This window comes from Pteropus medius, unplaced genomic scaffold (assembly GCF_902729225.1).
Source record: "Pteropus medius unplaced genomic scaffold, Ma_sr-lr_union100, whole genome shotgun sequence".
NCBI lineage: Eukaryota > Metazoa > Chordata > Mammalia > Chiroptera > Pteropodidae > Pteropus > Pteropus medius.
Window position 1 is genome coordinate 12,925,097 of NW_024342473.1, and position 22,036 is coordinate 12,947,132.

Here is a 22,036-nt window from a genome sequence, read left to right on the forward strand (position 1 = left end):
ACAAGAAGTCCTGATCTATGAACCCTGGGCCTTCTCCTGTCATTGACCTGTTGTTTCCCCTCTCTCTTCCCCACCAGACACCCTGGATGTGCACTCAGTCACAGGCATCATTGTGGGTGTGTGCCTGGGCCTCCTCTGCCTCCTGGCCTGCATGTGTGCTGGCCTGCGCCGCAGCCCCCACAGGTGGGTGAAGGAACCAGTCTGACCTCAAAGAGGAGAGATTTCCCGAGGACTACAGAGAGGAGAGAGCAGAGAAAGTAGCCATGACTTGCCCTAGGCACCCCCAGGAACCCCATTGAAGTTAGGACTCTGGGATGAAGGGACTGGGGGTAATAGCCTCATGAGAGTATGGGCTGGGTTTAAGGAATCCCCCAGCCCGCCCCTTTAGCAAGGGCATGCATAGGCAGAACTGCCTGTCTCCCACTTCTGTAGCTGCCAGCATCTTGGAGAGAGGAAACCCCAAATCTCCAGATGTCTGGAGCCAAGAGAAGAAGGGTCCTATTTGTAGTGTCACAGCTGCTTTTAACAGTTTCTTACTCATTGTACAGACTGCAAACCAAGTCCCAGAGATGGGCAGGGACATAGGCTGGAATAGGTCTCAATCCCACCCCTATCCCTCACTCTCTGACCCCTGTGCCTATCTTCCCTTCCAGGGAATCCCTCCCAGGCCTGTCCTCCACTGCCACTGCTGGGAACCCCGCACTGTACTCTCGGGCCCGCCTTGGACCCCCCAGCCCTGCAGCTATCCATGAACTGGAGTCCCTTGTGCACCCCCGTCCCCAGGACTGGTCCCCACCACCTTCAGACATCGAGGACAGGGCTGAAGTGCACAGCCTTATGGGTGGCGGCGTTTCAGACTGCCGAGGTCACTCCAAGAGAAAGGTGAGCCTGAAGCTTCAATAGGTTAGTCCCACACTGCAGCTCACTCCTAAATAGGACACGAGGGGGCGTAAGAACACAACGGATGATACTTTGAGAAAATTCCCTTCCTTCCCTTTTCACTGGGTCCAGCTGCAAAAGAAAAGGCACTGTCTCTCCTTCCTCCGTGAAAGGGGTTGGCAGGGCTGGGAAGCAGATGGGCCTCCATCCCTGGCAGAATAGGTCAGCCTGGATCTCACAGAAGAAGAGGAGGGCCCCTGATGGGCTTTTTGCAAGTGACTCATGGTAGCCAGAACACCCAGATCCTTCCTCATCCTGGAAACTGGGGAGATGCATAAGATCCAGCCCTCCCCAATAAGAGGAAAAGAGGCTGGTTAGGTTGGCAGTAGCCAAGTGGGACTGGGACCCAGATAAGGTGGGCCATGTAGGGGGAAGGACCCCTTCATGCTTGCAATAGTGGCTCATCCCACCCTTCTCTGACCAGCCTGCTCAACCCCGTGAGTCCTTCCTCACCCTTTCCCTGCTTCTCTGCTGAAGGAGACCCTGCCTGACTTGGAAACCTGTGGGCTTTGCCAAGGCGATGATATTAGGCTTTTCTGCAGGACTTCTATCCATTCTGCACTCCTCCCCACACCCTTGGGGAGGGAGAAAGCAAGGGGGCCAGAGTCTGTGGAGAGAGTCTCCATCCTCTTTCCTCTCCCAGCCAGCCCCTCAGTGCTTCCGTTTCTTGCTTCTCTCCCCTGTGCAGATCTCATGGGCTCAGCCAGGTGGGCCGAGCTGGTCAGGTTCCTGGGCAGGCTGTGAGCTGCCCCAGGCAGGCCCCATGCCTTCTCTGACCCGGGCTCTGCTGCCCCCTGCTGGAACTGGGCAGACGCTGTTGCTGCAGGCTCTGGTGTATGATGCCATAAAGGTCAGTGTCCTGGGAGGAAGGGGTAAGAAAGGAGAGAAGGGTCCTCATGCTTATGAAGAGCAATAGCGAGTTCTCTGGAGACCCCTGATGGTCACTTTCCTGGGGATAGGAGTCTAGCCAAGAGACCCCTGGAGCCTCTGAAGGTGAGTGGGTAGAAGGCTAGCTACTCTGTAGGAATCTGTGTTTCACCTGGATTGGGGACAGTCCCTCCTTTACCTAGATCTAAGTGAGCCACAACAGAGTTACCATGGGTCTGAGGGTGGCCTGGCCTGAGTGCCCTCAGCCCCTCCTCCTATTCATTGAGGCCCTGATGAATCCGGTAGTCCTAGAAATTCTGGGCAAGGGCAAATGGTAGTATTTCATTTTTTTCCCATGGGTCTGATCACCTCTTATAGGGTAATCAGCATGCTTCCTTTACCAACTTCCATGTGACATATACTCTGGGGCACTGGGGGTGTCATTCTCTAGACCCCAAGTATGTTGGTCATTCTTCTGATGATCACTCTGTGTTGATCACCCTGTCTTTGTGTTCTCTGCTCTGACCAGGGCAATGGGAGGAAGAAGCCACCTCCAGCCTGCAGGAACCAGGTGGAGGCTGAAGTCATTGTCCACTCTGACTTTAGTGCCTCCAGAGGGAATCCTGACCTCCACCTCCAAGATCTGGAACCTGAGGATCCCCTGGGTTTGGAGGCTCCTTTGGGTGTTGTGGATCTAGGGCAAGGGGTAGATTTACTGGATAGGGAGCTGGGAGGATGTGAGCAGGCAACCACTGGGCCAGACAGACTTACTTGCCTGCCGGAGGCAACTTCTTGCCCCTACCCGAACCTCCAGCCAAATGAGGCTCTGGAGGAGGCCTCTGGGAACAGCTGCCAGCCAAAGGCCCCCTGCTCTCTAGGAACCAGCCCAGGCTTGTCCAGAGCCCCAGTGTCCTCCTCTGCTTAGCTCCCCTAGAGGGACAGTTGGGGGTAGGCCGATACAGATCATGGGATATGACATGTGTGGCCATGCATGTACACATGTGTACCTTCAGATACTGAGTATCATCAAGCCATTTGGAGCCGCCTAGGGTGATTTGGCTAGGGAGAGAGGAAGAAATGGATTATTCACTCCCCCATACTCTGTGACACATGTGATATATGAGACATGTGAAGCATGGCTATGCTATGTGTGATGTACACATATGTGAAACACATGTGTGTGTGCTAGTTGACAGGCTGGGAAACCTTGGTCTAGGCAGTGGTCAGTACAGTATAACTGATCCTCCGGGTCAGTACAGTACCCCAGAGTGGTCAGTCCCCAGCCCTCTGGGGCCCCAACCTCCATCACCCAGCATTTATTACACACTCTGAGAGTGTCTCCAGTGCCCTGTCTGACAAAGACAGCCCCAGCCCATTTTCCTGTCTGGCTGGGCTGAGTGCAGGTAGGCTCTGAATGCCTAACATTTTAGTTGCATCTCCTCCCTCCACCCATCTCCCCTGTCCCATGTCCCAAATTGAGAGCGTGACTCTGGTTCCCCTCAGAGCAACTCTGCATTCATTTTTGAAATTTAGGAAGTGCCTGGTTTTAAACATGTGCTTTCTCTGGCTCTCCCCTCCTTTCTTCCCCTTCACTACTCTAATGGCCTGTCTCCCAGTCAACTTGCTCTCCTAATTCTAGTGCCCTTCGCTTCCTCCCTGATACTCTTTCCTTTCCTCTCTTTTGTTTCTGTGTCTCCTCTGTCTGTCCACCTGTCCTGTCTCTCATGCCTCTCCCGGACTGTGTCATGTGGTTCTCCCGCCTTCCTTCCCTAACAACATGACTACCTCATATCTGCTTCAAGGCCATAGCGTGACTCCTATGTCCGCCGTCCACTTCACCCATTACCCTCCTGCTCCCTCTTCTCTCTGTGCCTCCATATGTCCCCTCCCCAGGCAGACTGCCCACCCCAGTACAGGTTTGGAGAAGACCTTCTTGCTTCCCTTGTATCTTTTTCCCTGGTATTGAGATGGGAGGACTCTTCTTGGAGGTGATGAGTCCCAGTCACACAAGGGGACTTTTGAGATGGGGAAAGGGGTACATGACCCAAAGGCTCAGGATGAAATTTCTCCCTCCTTTCTATGCAGGGAGGCAGGTTGGCTGAATGGAGAGGTTTGAGATCTTCCTTCCCAGCTGAAGCTAAAGAGAGAAGGGGAGTGGGAATTAGGGGCACTGTAACCCTGTAGCTTCCCACTCTATACACCCTGAACATGAGCTGATGGGGTGGGGGTGAGAGGAATCTCATCCTCTTAGGTGCTAGAAAGGAGGTCTTTGCACAGGACAAGGGTGATTGGTTCATTTTGTTTCTTTTTCTTTAAATTCAATCCTGAAGTCATTATCTGTTGACCCATCACACAGGGACAAGCTTGACTTCTATTTCCTGTGTAGAGAAAACAATGTCACTTATTAGATTTTGCACTTCAGCCTCTCATAGGAGCATAGAATGTGGGGTCTTTTCTCCCTAAATGCATCTTTTTAACTGATTGGCACCTTAAGGGTTAACTCTGGCTTCTGGGCCAAATTAGAAATAACCAGTCTATCTTTCCTTTCTTTTCTTTCTTTCTTTTTTTTTTTAAATGGTGAAATGTCTCTCAGCGGAGTTGCAGCTTCCTCAGACCTTTTCAACATCGTGTTTATTACACTCGGGTGTCACTCACGTTTGACATCTGCACCTACATTTCCTCCCCCTCCCCCTCCTTCAACCAGCCTATGATAACACTAAAGATTATTAATGTTGGTTTTGTATCTCGTTAAGGACAGAATTGTCACTTGTACTATTTTTGTAGTATTCGGTGTTGCTGTGGCTAACACCACGGTATATGTTTCATCATTGCTCTGAAGGTCAAAAGCCTCGTTTTTATTTTGCCGGTTTGATTTTTTTTCTAAAGGGGGGAAAAAAAAAACTGCCCTGAATTAAATGGCTGTTTTAACAGTAGGCTCTTAGCATTACACCACATAGTCATTTTTCATGTTCTTGTTTAACAGGCACTGAGGTTCTGGTTTAAATTAAATAGCTGCAAATGAGACAATTTATAACCCATTAGGTTGGGTGGAAAATTGTTTCTCAAAAGCAAATAAGTAATAAATCTGGTATCTGCCTATAACTCACAGTTGATAAGAAAGTGGCCATTACTCACTAGTATTATATATAATTTGGGCTCTGGGTAATTTGGAAGTGTTAGGTTTGTGTCTTTGTAGCAGTATTTTTATTAGAAAAGAGTCTATCGGCCCTTTACAGGGTATTAATCCCTTTGTCACCTACCATCATTGCCTTACATTTTTTGAGTCTCATTTTAAAATCTTCCTTCTTTTGATGCATGACATGTGTAATCAGTACCTGCTCATTTATTTGTCTGTATTTAGTTTATGCTATATTATTTAATTATTTTTCAGCATTTTTTTCTCCTTACAAATATGACACTTTTTAGGGTTAAGCCAAGGCATCGATCATGTATCTGTCCTTAATAATGAATTAATAAACTATTTTCCAAATATGTGGCATTCTCTTTTGGAACCAATGTCTAGAATTTCCTCAGCCTTTCTGCATAGAGAATGTATTTCTTCCCAGATGGGAAATGTTGCTTTTTGAGGCTAGAGAGAGCAAGTGGTCATGGGAAAGAACTGAATCATCTTCCTCCCTCAATAGGCACTTCGGAAAAGACTTAAACTTAGGAAAGATTAGTTCTTTGATGGCACTCTTTTAGGCTCTCTGCAGATTTATTTCCACCTGTATAACACATTTTTTTTTAACTTTCTTGGGTGCAAGGAGGAGTGAACGAACAACTCCAGAGATTTGGGGTCTTCTGTATAATTCTGGTCTCCAAAATTGCTGATAGCTGAACATTCACATATCCATGCAAGCTTAGAGACCCACATGTGTATATTTACCGTCACAAACACCCCTGTGTCCATTAACTCAAACATGGACATACAGTCACACAAAAAACTCCACACTCACGCTCCACACTTATCTCAGGATCACAGTTGGCAGCTGCTTTGCTAAGATCTTCACAGGGCCTGGAATGTGCATGTTTTTCTGCTGGAGGGAACCAAGAGCCAGAGGCTGCCCTGCCCAGGACCACCCCCTAAGTGGCTGGTGGGCCAGACCCGAGTTAATTGACAGATCATACAGAGAGATATTGCACATTTTGCATGGCACAAAATAGTCATTATTTGCATATCACTCTCAGACCAAGGGTTGTGATAAAGAAGAATTAAACACTTGTCAAAATGAATTTAAAATGACAGCAGCTCAGGACACCAATTTGACCTCTCAGAGTTCAGGACAAGCCCAGAAGGGGTTTTAAGAATTCAAGCCCTGCAGGAGGGAATTCTAGGATTTTGGGCTTAGGAGCCCCCCCCCATTCCTTCTCTTTCCTATGGCCAGTAGAGGCCCATCAGTTCTGCCCTTCCTTACAATGAAATCAGTTTGGGCTTTGGTGTGCTAGTGTCTCCTGACCCTGAATTTCTCCATTGCCTTCTACTGCTCACATGCCTAAAGTTCCGTCTCTCAGGCTCATCTTTCAATTGCTACTACAGACTAAGGAGTCCTTGGGCTGCACAAACCCCATCATTAGTAAATTTGTTTCTGGAGGCCTGTACTTCTAAACTCATCTACACCAAAGTTAGTTTTATATACGGGTAACGTTCCTGATCTTCAAATTCCAGAGTTGGTATCAAAAGAGAGACTTGTTTATTCCTCTGCCATTCCAGTCCAATATCAGAGGAGCAAATAGCAAAGAGTATCAGGGAGGCAAAGACTACCTACCCCCTTTAAATTTCTTGCTCCTAGAACTTAGTAGATGCTCAATAATTTTGATGGGCTTGGCCATCATGCTGGACTCAACAGATCATTTAATAGTGAGTGGTGAAAATTCAAGATCTCTTAGGGCTAGCATGGCTATGAATCCCCTAGGAGACATGCTTACCTTCTATCTCATTCTCATAGGGACCTATGCTATCTCCTTATGTGTTCTTTGACATGAAACATTGAGTCTTTTTTGGGTGTAGAAATGTTACTGGGAATTTTAACTCTCGATGTGCTTTTCCAGTTCCCAGGACCTGTGTGGTTTAATGGTCTCTAGGAGTGAGTAGGAGAGATATGATTATCTTTATTTTTCAGGTGAGCTCAGAGAATGACTGCCTGGATTGGCTGGGTTAGACAGCTGGCAGAACTGGGGTCGGAATCCAGGTTACTTTCGCGTTCTTATTGTCCTGTTGGGTCCGCTCTCTCGGCCCTGGAGGAAGCTGCCTTCCCACCCCCTCCTACCTTCCCCGTTCACCCAAGCGCCGGAACGCTTCAGTCTGGAGAAGCCAGTCTTGCTAAACGTGCTAGTCTTTGGGTGGAAGGACCGAAACCTTATGGAAAACCGAACCTTTGACAACTTTGTGCAGCTTTTGGGGAATTATCTCGAAAATATAGACTTGGACACGAAGAAAGAGTGGGTCAAAGCAAAACCTGAAGCTTTGCGCGTTTCTCCGTAGCTCGGACCCACTCTACAGTCCTCTTGGTCTCCACTTCCCCAGCCCCCCCAAGTCCGGGTATGGCCCGCTCGGAGCGGGTAAGGGGCTGCAGCCCGGGACGGCGCCGGCCGCTCCTGCCATAGTTCAAAGCGCAGGGGGCGCGTCCGCCGCGCAGCCGGGAATGTCCGGCCGCTTAAAGCGCTCGCCGGCTCTTTTGTTCCCCAGACCGGGCCTCCGGGGAGAGGGGGCTGGGGGAGGGGACCAGAGGGGAGGGAAGGGGGGTGGCAGGCGGCGGGCGGAGAGAGGAGGGCGGGGCGGGCGCTGGTGGTGCGAGTGCGGAGCGCGCACCCCGGGCGAGGCTGACAGATCGCCCCAGTAGGTGCAAGATGGCGCAAGCGGCGCTCCCCCGGAGCCCCCGGCGCTCCTAGGCAGGCATGTGGCCCCAGCCCCCCGCCGCCCGGGCTCGGCCCCGGCCGGTGCCCCGGCCCCGGCCCCGGCGCCGGCCCCGCGGGACGCTGTGAGCCGCGAGAGGCCCCGGAGCCGCGCGTCGCCGAGCCGCGCTGACCGTGAGCCCCATGGCTGCCCCGCGCGCCGCGCCCCCGCGCCGCCAGCCCGCGCCGCGCCGGCCCCGGCTCCTGCTGCCGCTGCTGCTGCCGCTGCTGCTGCCCGCGCCGACCGATGGTGAGCGAGGGCTCCCAGCCCCGGGCGGCTTCGGACCGAGCCCCGGGAAGGGCGAGAAGGGAGTAAGCCGGCGCGGGGGACGGACGTGGGGAGAGCGGCGCGGACCTGCGTGGGGACCCCGGGCTGGAGCGACTTGCGCGAGAAGGGAAGCCGAGCGGGACGGGGCGGAGCCCGCGGAGAGGGCAACCAGGCCAGGCTGCTAGGGGCGGCAGCGGGATGCTGAGAATGGAGCCCTCGGGGAGAGACTGGGCTCCGTACGAAGCGGCTCCCGGACTCGGGGCAGGACCCAAGCTCGGACCGAGGGGCAAGGAGCGCGCGGCAGAGCGGGAGCTAGGCAGGCGGGCTGGAGTTGGAGAGACGGGGAAACGAGCCGGGGGGTACCGCAGGGCTGTGTCCCGTCCGAGGGAGTGAGCTGGGTTGCGCGGAGCCGGGAGGCGGGCACAGAGTAGCCCGAGGCTTCAGAGGCAGGAGACAGCACATGAGGGGTGGGGTGGGGGTACAGAGGCCGGGACCGAGCGAGCTGCGCTGGGTTGAGCGGGCACGTCCTGGATTTGGAGGTAGGACCGGGACGCGGAGCGCGCGAGGGGAACCGAGGAAAAGAGGGAGGAAGATTCCCAGTGGCCGCGCGTGGGGAGGAGAACCGAGAGACACCCGACGAATTGAGGAAGGGAAAGGGAAGCCGACTGAGTGAGCTAGTGAGCGAGCGCTGGGGATGCCCACGTGCCCGCCCTTTCCCGGAGTGTGCACACGCAGCGTCCCTGTCCCCAGGCTCCGGGGTCTGCCAGCTTTGCCGCCCACAGCTCCGTCACACCATCCTTTTCCCTGAGTGACTGTAACGGGGCCAGTCCCAAGGGAGAAGAGTGCAAATCTAATCTCTTCCTTTCCCACCCCAAGTTCTTAGCAGACACTCATCTGGGCCGTGTTCTCCCTCCTCTCAGCTCCGAGAAGCAGGCTATCGAGTCTGCATCTAGGAGAAACTTTAATCCCCCAGTTGCTATACCGGGGTTGTTACTGGGGGCTGAAGAGGCTGAAACGCAGGTCATGGGAAAGATAGGTGTAGGAGTATAAAGGGATGTGATCCTCACATGTCTTAAAATACCCCTGAAGGTGGGAGGCCGCCCATAATCCCAGCCCTCCTCTCGCTTTCTCCCCACCCACGTCCCCATCTTCCCTAACCCAGGAGGGCACTGGTCTGTTGGGAAGGGTCCAGCTCCAGGATCGCTAGTGCCCTGAAAATGTGAGGAGGGGTCTGTGGCTGCCCTTTCAGCCCAGGTGGGTTCGTTCCCTCTGGGATGAAGCTGTAACTGGTCTGGTAAGTTGCTCTTTGGAGAAGTTGGCAATTTGGCATCGTGCCTGGGATGGGAGCACTTGTCCTTCCCTTCAGTATTTTCCTGATTCCCTGATCACCCTCTTACGCCTTCTCTTCTTCCCGCTCCTCTTCCAGCTCATCTGTCATCGGTGGAAGTGGAGAGAGTGCTGGGAGTAAAGGTTCTAGGAATTACCCTCTTCCTGAATTTTGGGAACTTTGAGTCGACGGGGTATTCTCATCTCTCCTATGACAAAGGCAAAACAACCCAAACCCAGAGCATCCTAGAAAAGGAGCAGTGGAGCTGGGCCCACATACCCTGCCCCCTGCCAGGCATCCGCCAGGCCTCAGATAGTTTTCCCAGCAAAAAGAAGCAATGATTTATTTCTATCTCACTTTATATTTGTCTTTTAACTTTTCATAGTGCCTTTGAGTCTGTTAGTTATGTTCAATAACCTTATGACACAAGCCATATTATTGTTCTGATTTAAACAGATGAGAAAGACAAGACAAGTTGAATATTTTACCTAAAGTCACACCCTGAAAGTCTGTGAGGCCTTAGTGCTTAACCAGGGTGACCACAGAAGTGGCAGCAGCTGTGTTGAAATCATTCTTGCCTTTGTATCCCAGATTCGTAGCTATTAACTGTTAGACCCTGGACAAATTGCTTAATATCTCTGGGCTTCAGTTTCCTTGTTAAAGATGGAATGGTACAAATAATCACTCTCTCTGAGATGGTCTGTTGATTAAATAAAATACTACATGAGATGATCCTTCATAATGCATAAAGTTCTACATATTAATAGAGATTTCTATTAACATTATAGAAAGATGGGGATGGGATGCACAGATCCAGAGAACTTGGAACTTGGAAAGTACATGGAATTCTTTCTGTCTGCTCATTCTACAATAACCTCTTTTTCCCCTCTCATCTCCCCTGCATGATGCAGGTCTTGGCCACTCTGCTGAACTGGCATTTGCTGTGGAACCAAGTGATGATGTTGCAGTCCTTGGGGAGCCTGTAGTGCTGGGCTGCAGGGTGGAGGGGACCCCTCCAGTGCGAATCACCTGGAGGAAGAATGGAGTGGAGCTGTCAGAGACTACCCACTCCACAGTACTGGCCAATGGGTCTTTGATGATCCATCACTTCCGGCTGGATCGAGGAGGCAGCCCTTCAGACGAGGGTGACTATGAGTGTGTGGCTCAGAACCGCTTTGGGCTAGTGGTCAGCCGGAAGGCTCGCATCCAGGCCGCAAGTAAGTGGGCACCCTTTACTTTTTTTTCCCAGACTGGGGGTCTAGAGAATGGGGAGCAGGTGGAGCAGTTCCATCTTATGCAGCTTTCTAGAGGACTCACTTCTCATCATGGGTCAGTTGAGAGGCGCATATCAGTAATTTGTAGTGATGGAATTATACCATATACTCATTTAACTGTTTGAAATATGATTTGACAAGAATATAGCCCAACACTGTTGGGGCCGGGGGGAGAGGGAAAGAGACGGAGTACTTTGTCCAACTCTGTGTGTCTTAGTTTCCACATACCGGTATATTGTGAGTATCCCAGTGCATTGAGTATGATTCTTGTGTTTCAAGATAAACAGTTGTTATATTTTATGGGTGATTTAAGAGAATTTTGAAAAGAAATTTGGCTACGTGCAGTTGTTAATTATGTGCTGACTTTTAAGCCTTTGGGGTAGAATAAAACTTCACTCTACAGATGACATTCTGAAGCTTATCAGCAATTTGTTATACAAAAAATATGGTAGAACGATGAAATTAACATTATTCTCACTCACCTTCATGCTGATGTGCTTTTTTAAAAACTTCAGCTTTATCGAGGTCTGATTGACAATAAAATCATAAGATAGTTAAAGTGTACATTATGGTTACTTGATATCTGATGTGCTTTTTTTCATGGGAAAAAAGGCCAGGCACTATGCTTTGGCTCTAGAATTGTGATTTGCTCGAGCAGATGGACCACCAGTTGATGTGGTAATGAAAAGATGGCTGTGTTTTACTGTCCTGTCCAGCAAAAAAGTCTGTTGTTGTTGTTTAATCAATGCACACTTCTGGGAGTGTGTTGCATAAACCAAAATTATCTATGTATCTTGGAGAGGTAGCAGGCTATGGGAATGGGAGGCCATGGTTGAGAACCACTGCTCTTGAGAAAGGGCAAAAGTTTTGGCAATTGGAAATGTTCTCCATCTCATATCTCTATACTTCTTTTTAGAGAGGGTGTCCCTTAGAGAGGCTGCTTTAATTTTGCTAGGCAGTAATTCTAGCTGATACTTATTAAGCACTTGCTGCATAAGGGGCACCCTATGTGCTTTACGTTAATTATCTCATTTAGTCATCATAACAATCCAGGAAGACAGGCAGCTATCATCCTCCTTTTACAGATGAGAAAACTGAGACTCAGAGGGACTCAAGGACATTCTGGTAAGCAGAGGAGCCAGGGCTGCAGTCTAGGCAGTCTGAACCCTACACCCGCCCACTTAACTCCTATGGCACGCTGCCTCTTTCCTGTCTGATCGCTGACAAGTTTCTTCCTGGCTCTGAGGGCATTTGCACAGTTGCTCTGAACGGCTGGTGAGTGATGAATCGTTCTGAGGCAGGAGCCCTCTCTTTGAGTTTAAGATGCCCCTTTGTTCTAAGGAAGGCTGATCCAGGCCCCCATATGGAGCTCTCTGGGAGGCAGCCCTGGACCTTGAGACTGAATCACTTCTGGCTCAGCGACCCCTCATCCCCGGCCCTCCCGGCGGTGTAGGGGAAGGCTGGTACAGCCTCTGAGCAGATGGCTGGGTGTGAGGAAGAGAAGCATGGATGGAGAGTAGGGACCCGAGGAAGCTTGCTGATGGGAAAAATGAGACTTCTCAAGGAGATGACCTCACCCTCTCCCTGGCCCGTGTCAATGCCAAGGGATAGATAGCCCCTGAATCACTAGCCTAAAATTCTGGGAGATAAATCCCCAGGTGTTTCTATATAGTTAATTGTAAATGTGCTTTTCTATAAATGGTAATACTTTCAAGATGTTTGGTTTCCTTAAACGCCTACCAGTATAAAAAATTGTGCTGTGGACTCTGACTGAGGGAAATAGCGGTTGTTGAAGTCAGCGTGATTAAGTCTTTAGGGTCCTAGGGACAGCCAGGTTGGGGGTTGCTCCAAACACTGACTGTCTAATATGGCCTCTCTCTCCCCACAAGGCCGGTGGCCCCATGGGGGAATGCTTGGATACCAAGCAACCAGGTGGCTGGATCCCCTTTTCTCACTTCAAACAGGCTGATGTCCCTAGAAACCCCCAAAGCTGCTTAACTGCCTAGGTTTCCTCCTTTGGTAATAACTCCCTGCCAGTGTGCCTAGAGGCACTACAGATGTTGTGTGACATGGGAGGGTGCCTTAATGAAAAGGCGTGAGGAGCCCTCCAGAACCCCCTGTTCCTCCTGCCTGTTCCATAGGGCTTGATAGGGAGGGGGCAGGCAAAGCACCCCTCACAGACACACAGTCCACCCAGAAGACCAACCAAGTGAGGCCGATAGGGTCCAGGTCTGTGTGGGCAGGTCTGCTGGGGCATCTGAGCTCTGGGCCAGAGGCTGACAGCTGGGAATGCCCCTCCTCCATCGCAGTGGGCTCAGATGCTGCCCTTGAAAGATGGCCTGACCAGGGTGAGCTAAACTACATGGTGATTCATTGGATGCTTTAGTTCCAAGTATCTCCCTTTCAGGATGGAATGGCTCAGGGTCCTAAAAGTACTCATGCTTCCAGCATGTCTGGTTTCTCTGCCATTTTATTCCATATGCATATCGTTTTGGGGCTGAAAATTGGGACGCTTGTTAAGGAGGAGACCCTGGACAGGTTAACCTCTCTGTGGCCGTTTCCTCACCTATGAAATGTACATCCTACTTTGTGGGATGGTTGTGAGGATGAGTACACCTCACATTTTGCCTAGTACATAGGAGGCACTCAGTAGTGGGAGCCAGTACTTTAATCTTCATTTAAAGGCGGTTTCACTGACATGGCCAACAAAAGGAAACTCCCTGAATCTACTGCCAACCCCCAGCTTTCTCCCTCACTGGGATTCAGTTAGGGAGCACTCTAGGGACATCTATCAGGGAGTGGAATTATTGGAGCCAGAGTGAGACTTGTTCTATTTTAACCCCTTCCTGGGAGGGCCTGGGGATTCTTCCAAGCTTCTGGGTATCGGCTGAAGCTGGCTGACCTGTGAGACCCTCTGCCATCCTTCTGTGGGGCTCCAGGGAGTGCACGTAGGTCACCTGACCCAGGGGAACATGTGCATTGACTCATCCTTTTGGGGTCTGTGTGCCTGGATGAGTCCAAAGGGGGATGGGCTCGCTATAGGAGTGGGATAATTGGGGGACCCATCCCCAGGTCCTCTCAGGCAGAAGCCCTCAGTTCTTGTCCTTCACTTCCTGGCCTTAGTTCTTGGTCTCAGGCCCCTTGGGGAACTGGAGTGAAGAGCAATGTGTTCTAGAGCAGCACTTCTCAAATTTTATTGTGCCTATGAATTACCTGGGGATGTTGTTAAAATTCAGATTTTGAATCAGTAGGTCTAGGCCAAGGCCTGGGGTTTTGCATGTCTAACAGGAGCCCAGGTGATAATGATGCTGATGGTTAACAGATGCTACAGGAGAGCCCATTCCCATGTCATAATCGCTGGTGTGGGGTCTGTGGGCAGAATAGTGAAGCCCACAGAACATGGGCTTCATGGCCAGACAGACCCAGGTGCGTTTGAAACCCAGCTCTGCCACTTCCTGACCATGTGTCCTCAGCACAAGTAACTTAACCCTCTTGACCTCTTTGCCCTCGTCTGAAAAATGGGCATAATCCCATTAGCCTGTCAGGGATATTGGAGGATTAAATGAGGTGATGGTTGTAAAACACCTGGCACAGGGCTTAGCATCTGGGAAATGCTCATTAAGTATTATTGTTAGTGTTAGGTATTGACCTCTAGTTTAAGATGAGGTCCAGCCTATTTCAAGCTATCTGGGTTCTCAAAGAGCCAGGATTGCCTCCCTTCTAGCCTGGGGCTGTCCTGACCGGGCAGGCCCGACAGTATTTATGAGGGTGGGCTGTGGAGGCCACAAGACCCCAGCTGGGTGGACTTGGGCAAGTCACTTAACCTCTCTGAGTCACAGTTTCCTCATCTGTAGAATGAGAAAATAATAGCAAGGAGGAATCTTGTGAGGATTACCTAGGATAATATGTGTTAGGAACTTAGCAGGTAAAGGGCATATAGAAAGTGTTCCTTAAAGATTAACTTTTATTATTCTGGGGAGGAGTTAGAGGTGAGAAATGTGAAGTTCTAAGCTCTTTTAGTTGTTGTGGTTTCAGCAAAGCCCCTGGTTGAGCCAGACACCTAGAAGGAGGCAGTGGGGTATGGTGAGGGGAGAAAGTCCAGTTCTAGTCCTCTGCTGTGTCCACCTCAGTAAGTCACTACTTCTCAGGCCCTCTGTTACCCACTTCTAAAGTCTGAATCATTCTCAGACAACTACTCTGAAATCCTCTTTGAGCAGCAAGATCTGTGGTTGTGTGGATCTGTGGGCAGAGTCTGGGCATAGGTCTGTGGAACCAGGTCTGGAGGGAACCATAGTCAGGAAGACTATGGGCTGGAACTTCCTAGAAGTTCATATAGCTTGTGTGGTGGGGGTCCATTGTATTTAGGGGGTCCTGGAGAGCCTCTGTCCAGGGTAGTGATTTGTAAAGGGAAGTGGTTCCTGGCGCAGTGACTTGTAATCCTGGAGCCCTTTGTCATCTGGAGGTTGTTTGCTCACACCTGATGTGTGGAAACCAGTCTCTTCTCTCTTCCTTGAAGAGCAACTCAGCTGAGGTAGCCCTGAGGAAGTCTTCCCACTGGCCCTCAAGTACACACATCTGCCTAACAACTAGGGCAGGAAGCAGGTGATGCAGCTGAAGCATCACTGGTGTCATGAGTGAGTGGCTGTGCCTAGGTCTGCTCTCATGCCAGGCAACTCACCCATACATATGCCATGGCACAGAGGTAGGTACAAATGGATGAGGTTCAGGCCCTTTCACCTGCCAGTCAGTACTCCACAGACCAACCCCTCTGACACTCTTGAGAAGCTGTGAGGTATGATGGAAAGGCCGTTGGCTGGACACCAGGAATCCTGTGTGGCTCTGAGCAAGTCACTAGCCCTGTTGCCCTGTTAGGGCTTTGCTTCTCTCGTTGTAAAATTGGGTGGGAGGTTCATTTCTGCCCTAAGGTAGTAAGTCGTCCTTGTCATCCAGCCAGTCCTCAGGACACACCTGCCTTCAATGGGTCTTTTCCCAGTCTGTTCTCGCCCCTGCTCATCCTTACCCCATTCTTCCCCAAAGACCATTTAGCTTGCAGTAATTTCTTCCCCCTGCTAAGGCAGGCAGTATTCGTGCTCTGTGGCATTCAGGCTCAGCCTTCCTCTCAGTGATTGGCTGCTTGCATTGTTAAGTAACTGTTGTGTGGCTGATATTCCATCTGTCTCCTCAACTAGATTTTAAGCTCCTAAAGGGCTTCTCTTTCTTTTGTATTTCTCACGTCCCCTGCCTGTAGAGATTGGTAAAAAAAACTAAAAGAACATGTGGCCTTCTGGGTGTAAAACTCCGTCTCTCTTGTTTCTCTGTCTGCTTCTCTGTTGTGTTCTCTTTCTTTCTCTCTCTCTCTCTCTCTTTCTCTCTCTCTCTGTTTCTGTCTCTCTCTGTCTCTCTTTCTCCCTGCCCCGTAATTGATAGCATGGCTCAAAAGCTCATGAACAGAAGCTTATGAACAGGGAGGATCAGCAGGGGAATATAACACACTTAGGGCACGGTCATAGAGGGGCTGCTGCTGTGTGTTTATCTCTAGAGGAACTGAGACACTCTCTTCCTCTCCAGATGGAGTGCAAATCAGAGACCAAATTGCCTTGCATCACTCATACCTGGGTCTTGGGGTCTCCTGCCTTGAACTTTATTCCCTGGATGCTGGATGAAGCCTATATCCCCAGGCACATTGGCCCCAATTGTTGAGGGAGGGCCCCCCTCCCTCCCACCCGCAGTACTTGAGTGTGGAAGTCCAACACTTCTGTTTCCCACACCTTGGCTCCACTGTCGCAGGCAGCCAGCTGGCCCCTTGAACACAATGTGCAAATCTTCTCTGTTCCTGTTCCTGGCATTGTCCCTGGCCTGGAGCCTTGGCTGGGAATGTGGGCCGGTGAATAGGAGAGGCATTTGCAGCCTGCAAATGAAACAAGCCCCCAACCCCCCTTAACCCCCTGTCCCCTCCCCACCCCTAGGGAGAAAGGACTTTTTCACTCCTGGCCTTCTTGTATTGCCTTTCTCTCTCCTCTCCAGAGTCCCTGCGGGCCTGTGTGTGTGTGTGTGTGTAAAGGTAAAGGTGTGTGTGCGTGCATGTGTGTGTGTGTGTGTGTGTGTGTGTGTGTAAGAGAGAGAGAGACTTTTCACAGCAGCTTGAAGGCTGTTCTACACAGCCTTCACTAAAAGTAGGATGGAACAGAAGGGTACCCAGGATGGAAAACCAAACAGTGCACTGCTGTCTTTGTTTAATCTGGACTGAGTGATTCCAAAAATGTCTGCCTTGTGTAACTAACCTATAAACCCCTAAGATTCTCTGTCCATAGCTTTGATACAACAAGGAACTTAGAGACCAGTAGAACTTAGAGACCATATGCACGTGTGTTGCCATGTGTACCTGTGAGTACCTGAGCATACAGGTGTGTGCCTAAAGTATGTGCATGGGCCCAGGATTGGGGTTCAACTCTCCTTGAAGGGCCTTGGGGGGCATCACTCTTCCCTTGAGCTGTATGGCCGGGCTAGAGAGCTAGAGTGGACAGAACTGGTGCCAGGCAAGAGGCAGTGGTCTTGTAGGGGACTGATACTTACCCAGCCAGCTAAAGTGAAAGAGGAAGGAGGCAAGTCCTAGGGTCATTGGTGGAGGGTGGATGGGCATGTGGGCATGGCCACAGTACCTGTGGGAGTCTAGGCCATAGTTTTCTTATTCATTAGGTGAGGACCAACAACCTGGCTGCAGTTCAAGCCTGCTAGCCTGTGTTGCTCCATCTTCCCCAAAGGACCATTCTTGGATTTCTGTGCTTGCTCCCCCTACCCACTACTTTATTCACCCTGTTCCAAGAAATCCTAACCCTTTGTAAGTGCCCTCAAATGTAAGGGAAGGACAGACGAGAGAGTCATCTTTATAGACTGAAGCAGCCCCAGTAGCTTCCTCAGGTACTTGAACAGGTGATATTGGGACCCAGTGAAAGTGGAAGGTGTTGAGCAAAGGAGGGGCTCCTGGCCAGACCACAGGGAGATGGAGTGGATAGGGAGCGTGGGCTTAGTTCAGGTCAGCCAGCCATCTGATTCAGGCAGTGGGGTGGAAATTTGGATGCAAAGGGCTCACGTTACAGCTTCTCCTTCTCACCTACCCATCATCTATTCTCTAGGTCTTGGTCTCGATGCTCTTTGACACCCCCATACACTCTGTCCCCCACCTCTGCCTTTCCACAAGGCCATGTTTAGGGTCTTTATCTTCCCTCAACCCTAGTTTCTCCTGCCCTGTCCTATATACCGTCTTCCTTTTTCCAGCTTCTCTATTGTTCTGTCCTTCCTCCTGCCTCTTTCTCTAATTATGGCGATTCCTGTATCCACCATCCTCTGCTGTGCTTGGAGGGAGATTCCTCTGTTTCAGGAGCAAAACAGGTGAACCCAGGCCTCAGCACAGAGCAGAGAGATAGGAAGAAGACAGATTGAGAGAGTCAGGTTCAAAGAGGACCCCAAAGGAAAGGGTCCCTGGCCTCCCCAACAAGTCAAAGCCTCCCTGGGCGCAGACCTTCACTAGGAGGAATCTGAGAATGCTGGCCTCTGCTTGGGGCCTGTCTCTGAGCCTGGACACTGACCACAGTGAGTGGTGGGGGCAGCTCTCTGGAATGCTGGTGTTGAGTTGCAGTGCAGATGTGAGCAGTGATAATGGGCAGGAACTGGACTTTCTGGTCTGGCTGCTGCCCCCAAGGCCATTGGAATGTGAGGGGGGACCCAAGCAAGAGGCCCCAGGGACTTGGGGTGGGCAGATGGAGACCAGACCACCTAAATGGAGAGGAAGAAGCAGACCACCGGGAGAGAGAACCAAGTTCTAGCCTTGTCACGAAGTTGCAGGCTGCTGCAAAAGCATCCTAAAATTCCCAGCTCATCTAGGACCTTAGAGGTCTTCCCAGCCTCCAGGTCAGATCCCAGGTATCCAGAGCTGTGGGAAAAACTCTGGAGTTCATCTGGTTCAACCTTCTCATTTTACAGACTTGAAAACTAAGGCCCCAAGGGGGTAACCTGCCCAAGGACTTAGCTGGTCCTCAGCCTGGGCCAGTACTCTTGGGACCCTCATGCCTCTGCCTTCCCCAGTGTCTCACTGCTTTCTGGTTGGGAAAGCGGGGATCTCTGTATATCTCCACAAGGCAGACTGGCAGGCATATTTCTGTTGTTCTCGGGTCCTACCCTAGCCCAGGCTTTGTCTTTGGTTATAGTTCTGGATGTGAGTGTTAACCGGCAAACCTTAGGCGGGGGCTCCTGACATCTATGGTATATTACAGAGGGCCTCTGAGTTTCCCAAGCACAGTGGATGCTGAGCTGAGTGGTTTGAGGGCTACCTATGTGCTGGCGCGGGTGGTGAACTAACTAGTAGTAGAGGCAGTCCTAGTAATATGGTTGCACTGTCTTAAGCCCTTTATGTATTAATTTACTTAATTCCTACAACAATTTCATTAATTGGTATTACTAGTCCTGTTTTACAGATGAGTAAACAGAAGCCCAAAATGGTTAATTAATGATTAATTGTCCAAGGGTACACTGGGAAGCTGGGATTTAAACCCAGGTCTGCATGACCTAAAATTCAATGGCCTGAGTGTCCTTAAGGGAGGGTTAGAGTGTCCCTTGAGAACACAATGAGTATTAATACCTCAGAAATAGAGCCACGTACCTGGGCACATGCATCAAGGATGGGGAAGTATTGGGAGCAGAGAACAGCTTAGAACCCTGGCCAAAGTGAGAGTTACTTCTGCATGGGCTAGGCAGGGCTACAGGCCCCTCACCTCCATCCACTGCTGGAGGCCCTTGGGGAGTCTGGAGGGACGGTTAGACTGGGATGCTCTGCTTTGCATAGAGTCCTGCCCTACCTGTGAGGTGGGGCACAGCTGGCTGGGGCACAGCCAGCTGGCAGAAAAGGAAATTGGGAGGCTGCTGGGGCTGCTGGAGGTGGAGGTGGAGGTGGGAGTTGCTTCTTCCCCAGGAGGGAAGACAAGTTCCCCTCCCCTCTGGGGCCCCTTGGCTCCCTTTCCCTTTCTTGTTTCCCCCGCATAATGATGCTGATTGCTCCACATCTGTCATAATTACTCTTTGTTTGAAAATTCAGAACAAATCACAGGAGAGGAACTGGTGTGGCTTGAGTAGGATCCTTCTCCCCAGGGGTCCTGTTGTAGGGGGGTGGGGTAGTAGGGAAGAGCCATAATCAGCCTGGAGGAGCCAGGCTGCTGATTGTCCTTGTGCTGCCCTCTTGCCTGGGCAAGATGTGGCCTAAGGCCTCATGAAGTTTCATGGCACAGACCCCAGGCCACAGTCCCTTCCTGCTGTGGTGACTGGAAAATTCTGCTCCTACCCCAGCCTGGGAGAGAGGTCTGCATTGAGTCCTCTGCTCTCTAGGCCCCACTGGGGCCCCTTGGCTCCCTTTCCCTTTCTTGTTTCGATAGGTTGGACCCAGGCTGCACAGTAACCTGAGCAGCGCAGCAGGGAGGGGGCAGCCAGCACAGGGCAGGGGTCCTTACTAGCAAGGGGAGTGGGGCAGTTGTGGCTGGGATTCCTGGGACAAAGCGAGCATTGGGTCTCTGGAGCGAGAGCCAGGAAAGGGACCCTTATTTCCAGGGAGCACAAAATCAGACCCTCTCTGGAGCCTGCAGCGCCTTGGTGCTCAGCGTTTTCATACTTACTCCCAGGCAACCTGACTTCTGGTGAGGGTCCTGGTTCCTGCCCCCATCCCTGGCCCGAGGCTCTTGGTTTAGGGGGCTAATAATTTCTGGGGCATGAGCCCCAGCTTGCCATGGGTACCTCTCCATGCCCCCCTCCTAAACTAGCCCCTTCCCACCTGGGATTGTGTCTGCAAAGACTTTGCATTTTTGTGGTGAGAAATCAAGGACATCCTAGAAATCATCCTCAAATTCTACCTGTAATAAAACCCCAGTGCTCTTCTCGCCCAGGACCATGGTGGGGGACTCCAGATACCCAACAGGCACTGCAGCCAGTGCGAGATGCTCAGAGACTTGCGGACTGGTTCTGAGTTCAAGCTTCCTCCCACCCTTATAGTGCTAGGCCTCAGTTTGTCTTCGTGGGAAACGGAAGGGAGTACTGCCCTGTCTGTCTTCTGAAGGGGAGAAGATGAGTAGGGTTCTGCCCCACCATCCACCAATGGAGACACCCTTAGTTTGAGTTTCAGTAATGCAGAGGAGCTGCTGGGGAGAGGGCTGAGTCCTGGAGACTGGACCCCACAGGAGTTGCCAAGCTTAGAAGGGACACCTCTTCTAGTCCTACTATTATTGACTGTGGGTCATGGGAAGAGCTGGGACTCGATTCAGACAGCATCATGTTTACTTCTGGGTCCTCCCTGGCTCCCTCTTCAGCAACAAGCTGCTTTTAAAATGTAAATAAATATTCGACTCATCCTTGTGGGACTATGGATCCATCAGTTCACCTTCCTGAGCTTCATTTTCCTCGGAGGTGGCAGGTGGTGTAGAAAGCAGCAGATTAAAAGGTTCCTAAAGTCACTTCCCACTTCTAAAATTCTGAGACACTGATTCGTTTATTTGGAGCATGGTTCCTCTTCCCGGACTCTTCCGCTCCCTGCCCGTCTCCAGGTTCGCTCCAGCTCTCTCCGCCTCCCTCCCTCACTCCTGTCTCGAGCTCCCCAGGCGCGCTGGGCTGGGCCCTCCTCCTTTTTTAAAAGTCAGGATCAGAGTTTTGCGGAAAAGTTCTCCTGTCGTTCTCGCCCTCTTTCGCTGCCCTTACTTGGTGGCTGCCCTCCTCGCTCCGACCAGCGCACGTGTCCTAAGCGGCCGGCGCGTCCCCAGGGCTTTGCGCGTCCCGCGTGCGCTCCAGGAGCAGGTTGGCCAGCGAAACCCGTTCCCATTCAGGGACGCGCAATCCGCCCCGGCCGAGCGCGGCAGAAAGAGTGGCCGGGCGGGGAGCCAGGTTCCGAAAGCCACCTCTGTCCCTCGCGGCGGGTAGGGGATCACCCCGGCCCGAGCGGCCATTTCTGACCCAGGGCTGGGATTCCAGGAGCGGCTGTATTCAATTAACCCTGCGCCGCGCGGTCTCGGGCTGTCAAGTTACCGTGCCCCGACCTGTCTGTGGGTGTGAGGATGTGTGTGCGTGTGCAAGTGGGTGAGTATATGTTGCCTATGAATGTGTGTGTTTCCTCGCTTCCTGGATCCCCTGACTCTGTGCCTCTTGCCTCTGGGTCACTACTTCCCTGGCCTACCCCAGCCAGAATGGGACGAGACTTTTTTCACCTGGTAACTTGGGAACTCGCCCTCACCAACTAGGAGACTGGAACTGGTCTTGAGGAGCAAGATGGAGCAGGAGCGTGGAGGTCTCCGGTTCCCAGTCCCCTTGCTCCCAATTGGCTTGGGATTTCTCACAAGAGGCCAGAGCTAGACAAAAGTTTGTGGGCAGACCTATCAACAGGCCAGCTTTAGGAGAGAAAGGAAACAGAGAGGGTCCCAGAGGCTTTATAGAATGGCAGAC

At 51.3% G+C, this 22,036-nt stretch overlaps 2 protein-coding genes across 2 annotated transcripts in view; both read left to right on the forward strand.

Annotated features, from left to right (window-relative positions):
• IGDCC4 (immunoglobulin superfamily DCC subclass member 4) overlaps positions 1-5,296 on the forward strand; it is a 36,938-nt gene extending 31,642 nt beyond the window's left edge. Inside the window, exons 17-20 of the mRNA XM_039865279.1 lie at positions 78-183; positions 654-882; positions 1,628-1,789; positions 2,336-5,296. Of these exons, the coding sequence (XP_039721213.1) occupies positions 78-183; positions 654-882; positions 1,628-1,789; positions 2,336-2,731 (893 nt within the window). The 3' untranslated portion in view covers positions 2,732-5,296. The remainder of the gene's footprint in view (positions 1-77; positions 184-653; positions 883-1,627; positions 1,790-2,335) is intronic.
• A 2,546-nt stretch (positions 5,297-7,842) lies between these two features.
• IGDCC3 (immunoglobulin superfamily DCC subclass member 3) overlaps positions 7,843-22,036 on the forward strand; it is a 38,234-nt gene continuing 24,040 nt past the window's right edge. Inside the window, exons 1-2 of the mRNA XM_039865550.1 lie at positions 7,843-7,948; positions 10,184-10,510. Of these exons, the coding sequence (XP_039721484.1) occupies positions 7,843-7,948; positions 10,184-10,510 (433 nt within the window). The remainder of the gene's footprint in view (positions 7,949-10,183; positions 10,511-22,036) is intronic.